Source organism: Misgurnus anguillicaudatus, chromosome 7, assembly GCF_027580225.2.
Source record: "Misgurnus anguillicaudatus chromosome 7, ASM2758022v2, whole genome shotgun sequence".
Taxonomy (NCBI): Eukaryota; Metazoa; Chordata; class Actinopteri; order Cypriniformes; family Cobitidae; genus Misgurnus; species Misgurnus anguillicaudatus.
The window spans coordinates 26,018,715-26,025,432 of record NC_073343.2 but is presented as its reverse complement, the minus strand read 5'-3'; the positions used below and the strand labels follow the sequence as shown (position 1 = coordinate 26,025,432).

Genomic DNA, 6,718 nt, shown 5'->3' with positions numbered 1-6,718 from the left:
TTCGAAGCGCTTTTTTCAATCGCTGATATTAAGCAAGTGGAAAACGACACCATTTTAGGGTTTTGTCAAAGTGACTGAGGTGATGTCTGATGAATTAAGTGTAAAGTAACACATTTGATTTAGATAGGAAAACACCTTGCATGAGCAGACCTGTAAAAAAAAAAAAAAAAAAAAAAAAAAAAATATATATATATATATATATATATATATATATAATTTATTTATTTATTTAAATAAATATAAATATACATATAAATAAACAAATAAATAAATATATATATATATATATATATATATATATATATATATATATATAAATAAAAAAATAAATAAATATATAAATAAAAAAATAAATAAATATATAAATAAAAAAATAAAAAAATAAAAAAATAAATAAATAAATAAATAAATATATATATATATATATATATATATATATATATATATATATATATATATATGACCTATATAATGTAAAAAGCATTCTGTGTAACTTTTTATGAAATTTTTTATAGCTTACTGACTTGAGTAAGATCATGTTAAAGATTGAAATGGAAAAACTTTATGATTATAAAACTGAATTTTGCATGTATGACAGTTATGTACAATACATTTTCATTTTCATAATACATTTATAAAAATGAATTTTATCACCAACGCATGTGAATTTACTTTTATTACCCACATTTTAGGGTCACAGTCAATGGTTCTGTTTCTGTATCATCCTCATCTTTCCTCTAATATCTGAATAACACGCTGAGCTAAATGTTAATAAATGGCAAAAGAAAACACCTGATCTAGGACTTAGTTTTTATTTTGCACAAGCTTGCATATATACTGCACATACATTCAGTTTCTGAGGAGATGGAAGGCACACGAGGCACTTTGACTACTGTACTGTGTAGGTGGTAAAAAGCAAAAGGTAAAAGTCTGATTAAGTGATAAATAAAAATAAAAACTCCAAAAAAAAAACACACCTTCCAAACAAGATAGATGAGAAGTTTTCTTGTACATATATTTTTTTAAATCATCAACAGTGTCTGAAATGACAATGGCTACCTGGACACAAGTGTCTCTTTATGTCTCTACGGAGTTAAGGACCTCAGGAGAGTGTTATATCGTGTCGTTCTACCAAATAATATTACAGTACATCCCCAGAAATACCAAAATTGTACACCAATAAATTATGATAAATTAAACCAATAAATTATGAAAATTCTGCATGACAAATCGACAACAAAATCCACAATGTGTACAGATCAAATAATTCATCATGAGTATCCTTCAAAATGAATGAATGTGAAATAAAACCTGTAACAGTTTCAGCTGTAATTCCCATATTCTTTCATACAAAAAAGCATAACAATGCTATATATTTACATCATATTGCTAAATCATAGAAAGGCAGTGTTTTCTCGTTTTCTCTTTGTATATACATACATGTTTAAGCCAGTGAAACCATGTTTAAGGGAGCACATACTTCATAAATACAGCGTTAAATCTACAAAGTGTCAAGAGTCTTGTACAACACATTGCATTCGGTACAAATAATCGTTCCCCTCCCAGGAAATATACAGGTAGTCATATACAAAGTTTCTTTCTCTTTGTGACTTTTCTTTCTGTGTATTAAAAAAACAGTCCCAAACCACTGTTTGGCAATTGATTCGGATTTTTACAGATTTGTGATTACACGACAGATCAAAAAAATAAAGTAAAAATAATAATTCCTAAAGTATGTAAAATGAAAATGCCAAGTAGTGAAATGTACAGTATGTGCAAAAGTAGGCCACCATGCATGCCAGAATTAGATTTGTTGTTTTTGCAATGTTATAGTGATTATATATAATTGTTTCTCGGTCTCTTTAATAGAATACATCCAGAAAATAAAGGAAAAGTGTACTGTATATAATATTAAAAACTATAAAAATGTAAACTGATGTGTCAAGTTTTTAGGGTAAACTCCCCTTCCACTTGAGCAATAGCAGGAAACGCTCTTAAACCTAAATAAAATTAAATCCTAATTTCTAAAAAAAAAAAAAAAAAAAGTTTTACTTCATTCTTCTCAAAAACGCTCAAGATGTGTTTAGTGCCAAGAGAGGTCACACTAAACACAGACGATTCCTAAAACAGACATTTAATCCTGAAAATTAAATTTTTAATTTTTTTGTACATATTTCCTGTTTGTATCTTAATAAAATAGACTGAAAAATAAATATGGATGGACAATAAAACTTCTAAAACAACAAGTCTGGTGATGGTGGCCTAAGGCTTTTGCACAGTACTATATGTGTACTGTACCTAAACCCGATCAGATTTGAGATTATTCAGTCTTTCGTAAATGTAGCCTGTTGACCCTACAGCAGTGCGAAATACACTTAAACGGCTTAAAGCGACTCAAAAAATGACTTTGTATAACAACAAACTCATCTTATTACCAGATTGATGTACTGACGGGCAACCTAAACTAGTGTTGAGATGAAGGGGAGCAAAATTTGACTGACAGTAAACCAAATTTCACCACATATCGTAATATAGTACAACAGCAGTGCAGGACAAAGAGTTGAGATGTTGAATGCCTCTCGTTTCCCTTAGCAATGTATTACAGTGATAAATACAAATAAAACCAAACAATAAAGAGAAACAATAAATTATAGGAAGAAAACTGATCTCTTTGTGGGAACTAAAACTCCTATCATTCGTGTATTCACACACTCACATGCAAAACTTTCACACACACCTACAGCCTCAGTGCTACGCATAAAGTCTTAAAGTATTCAACATCCAATTAAATAGGGTGAAAAAATCATTTTTGTTTCAAATAAGAAAAATATAACCCTACTTTTAACTTGTGCTCAATTTTACACTTTATAATGTTATTGTTGGTCCATCCATATTGGTATTAAATTATATTCTTGTTCATAAATTGATTGATTTATTTGCGTGAAAAAACATTAGCTGGTGTTGATCAGATACACTCAATAAAGTGTGTACGGTTCAATATCTCATTACGACTCATTAGAAATGTTGCACTTAAAATAATTGAAACAGTGCCTTTCACACCACCACAAACACAAAACTTCTTTAAACTTTAAACAAACTGTTTATTCATATCACAATGCATGTAAAGATCACGTATGTCAACACAGCCTCGCAAGAGACAAAACAGTGCCAAACATTTCCTTTGATCGACTCCTAACTTTGTTTTGGATTTGTTTTCCTCCTCTTTACAATGCATAGTGAAAAGCTTGGCGTTTTTGTTAGTCCGGGGGCTGTGGATGATGCCAGCCCTGGCGACAGTATGACAGCACCTCATGCTCTTTTGTGCCTATTAATCTAGAAGTCAGCAGGTTTTTTAAGGCATTGTGCTGACAATAATTGCCGGCCTGCGTTTCAATTCATCAGCTGGATTTGCCCGACGCAAACGGCACGGCCTTCCAGAGCAGATCACATGTCCGGCTCTTGCCCTCTACAGCTGATTTCTGAATTAGGAGAGGATGACACTTACTGTAAAAAAGTACGTTACTTTTAAATTTTGAGTTAATTTAACTTAAAATTATTAGTTGATGACAATTTTACTCATTTTAAGTTGAATTAACTCAAAATTTTAAGGCAACTACTTTTTAACTGAAACAAAACAATTCATTCTTTTTTAGGGTAGGCTAATTGTTTTTGGGGTATGTTAGCTCCCTAAAATAAGATTCTTCATATTAATAAAAGACAACTTCAGTGAAAGATCCTCAATATTAAATTCTGGCATGAAAATTGTACTACTGATAAACTGTACACTGCCATAGCTTAATTGAATGATTGTGAATGTTAAGCAAATCTGTACATTTCTAACAAATAAACTATGTACAATCCCGTAACGTAGAAAGAAAACGTTTTCAATTTGTGCTCAAATTATGCAAAATCTGTATTGGTGTACGAGCATTTACGGTCCAATTACAGAGGTGTTCCCGGCTAGCAGGTGGACAAGATCGACACTCATCTTGCCGCCACCGTTGAGCACGTGTCGAGCGAGCGAATGTTTGTGAATTACAGTTTATGCTTGACAGGGATGTGTATTTTGGTATTTGTGTTTATGCTGGCGATTTCGACAGTGTGCTTTTTATGAGCAATAATGGTTTCTCAGTGGGAAGGCGTCCATCTTTTTGTGCCGCACTGGCTTGCCCCAGTATGAAATGGCCATGTTGCTTAGTTACAGGAGAGGCTGCTCCATCAAGGAAAAACCTACGACTAGGCCTCCCTCCCTAGAGCCAGTGCTATCAATGTGGACACAAAACACAGGAACATTGGACCCTAGCCAACACAGAAGAATGGCTAAACCAAAAAAAAAAAATCAAAGAAAACAGTTAATGCTGTTCCTTTCAAGAATAACATCAAATATAATATATTTATATTATATATATGAATTTCCCACATAGAAAATGTATACCCCTCTTTATTATCATCATCATCATCATCATTTTTTTGTCCAAAGAATAATTTATTTTATGTAGCATTGCCATGAGAAACAAGAATACCACATGTCAGTTTTTTGTTTTTCCTTCTTTTTTTGCAGCAAGCATTAATAACATTAATGGTAATAATTATATTAATCATAAATAATAATTACATCTATACAAGCTACAAATGCAAGTCTTATTCAGCAATAGTAAAACCATCACACATTGCAAACATCCTGGGGTAAAACAAAGCGACCAATAAAAGAAAGAAATTCCGGGTGTCAGTTCCATTAACCACTGTGTGGTGAACATAGTAATGCCCGTTTCAAAGGCAATAAATTGGGGATTGAATACAGTCGAAACGATCGATTTCATAGACTTTCCCCAAAAAAGAAGCACAGGAAAAAATTAACATCTAAGTCATTTCGAAAGTAGCTCGGGTTGGTTTCAAAATAGGAATGCTACCTCTTACTTCATAAAGATTCAGGAAAAGAAGGGAGGAGAGTTGGTAAGCAATCGAAATCACTACTCATGCAGAAGCTCCTGCAGACAATTGGGAGATTTGAAAATCTCCGGGACCTCGCTGTCCAGCTTGCAGATGACCTTGTATATGGCCTTCTTCCAGGAAGGATCAACATCTTTGCCTGCCACAATGGCATTGAAAAACTCCCGTAACGTGATCTGTGCCACTTCCAGGAATCGCTCCGGAACCTGCTGATACACAAGGAGACGATGACATTAATAAACGGATTACGTTTCCATCCCAAGTCTATGATTAAAGGAAGAAAACTCAAAGAAAACGGGTACATTTGGTTTTGTGAGGAGGACTGGGGGGGATCAGGGGACGCAGATGCTTCAGGAGCCCTTCTGGCAGTAACTGGTTAGGGTCGAGTCGGGCTGCCAAGTCCAAAGGGACGCGAATAAAAGCCCCAAACATCATCACTACACAAATTCCTTTTGTTGTTTCAGTTGCTTTAACGCATTTTGGCAGAGGTGACTTGAATACATGTGTTGGAGTGGAGCACTTAATCATTCAATATAAAGAAATATAACAATTATCTTTATGTATTTAAGACTTTTGTTGACATGCAATATCAGAATAAATGGTCAAAATATGCACTTGAGGCTGTAAATAGTTCATATTAGTATCTCAAAGGTATATACAAGGTTCCCACGCCTTAGTTAACTTCAAATTCAAGGACCTTTCAAGGACTTTCCAGGTCCAATACCCTCAAATTCAAGGAATGTGTAGGGGCACATTTCAAGTGAGAGCAAGGTTACATCGTGTTACCTTTTAAGATACATTGTTACAGTTCCCTTTTGAGGGAACTCGCGCTGCGTCACTGCGGTTACACTTTGGGGACGCCTCCAGGGGTAAGTGCGTCTGAATGTGTATATCAAATTCAACCAATGGGGAGGCTTAACTACAAAGACAGGATGACGCGAGAGCCAGGAAGTATATTGCTATCTGAAATATTGCCAAAAATGGCATTACAGGGACGCAGGAAGTATGGCAAGGGAGACGCAGCGTCTCGTTCCCTTCTCAGGGAAAAACAGTTACTTACGTAACCCGAGACGTTTTCATGTTTCCAACACAATTATGCAAAAAGCATTTTGATAATGCAAAATTCGCTTACAGAGCATTTAAAGTGAACAGTTTAGCATGTGTGCTTAAAAGCCTAGACATTTTATGATGCTACACTACACAGGGAATAATATGATTTTTTCCCCCAAAATACTTTCAGTAACCTGTATCTATGTATGTATATTTTCAAAAATTTCCCAGGGCCTTGAATTTCCCCCCCAGATTCACAAACTTTCAAGTACTTCAAGGACCCGTGGGAACCCTGTATATATTGGTACCAAATGTATCGATATCTTTGCATAATTGGGACCTTTTACAGTAAAGGGTACTGCCCCAGTGACCATTTTGTCTAACAGTGTCCTTAAAACAGCTACTTTACCGTAAGATTACTTTTTACAATGAAGACACAAAACAAAATCTCTTTTTCATTGGAAATAGTCAGGTAAACCATCACACGACATCAGCTCGCGGTAAATAGTGCGGTGAGATTTAAGAACTTGGAAAAATTCATGAGGTTGTAACCAAGAGGAACTCATTGGGTTAAACATTACTTGAGCTGTTCCTCTTTTAGAGATTACTTCCTAGAGGGAACGAAACATAATTTGTTGACTTCCCCTTATTTGACATAAGATTGTAAGCCAAGTCTCATAAAATGTCTTTGTTCCAATATGCTTCCACTTTTGCAAGG

The 6,718-nt window shown here is 34.3% G+C and overlaps 1 protein-coding gene across 8 annotated transcripts in view; it reads right to left on the bottom strand.

Moving 5' to 3' along the window:
- Window positions 1–796: 796 nt before the first annotated feature.
- The window catches only part of prox1a (prospero homeobox 1a), a 136,317-nt gene continuing 130,395 nt past the window's right edge, over window positions 797–6,718 (bottom strand). For 7 of the 8 annotated variants that reach the window (XM_055173281.2, XM_055173282.2, XM_055173285.2 and 4 more), the window contains one exon: window positions 797–5,159. In XM_055173281.2, the coding sequence (XP_055029256.1) occupies window positions 4,971–5,159 (189 nt within the window). In that variant the 3' untranslated portion in view covers window positions 797–4,970. The remainder of the gene's footprint in view (window positions 5,160–6,718) is intronic. The other variant, XM_055173286.2, reaches the window with a different exon arrangement.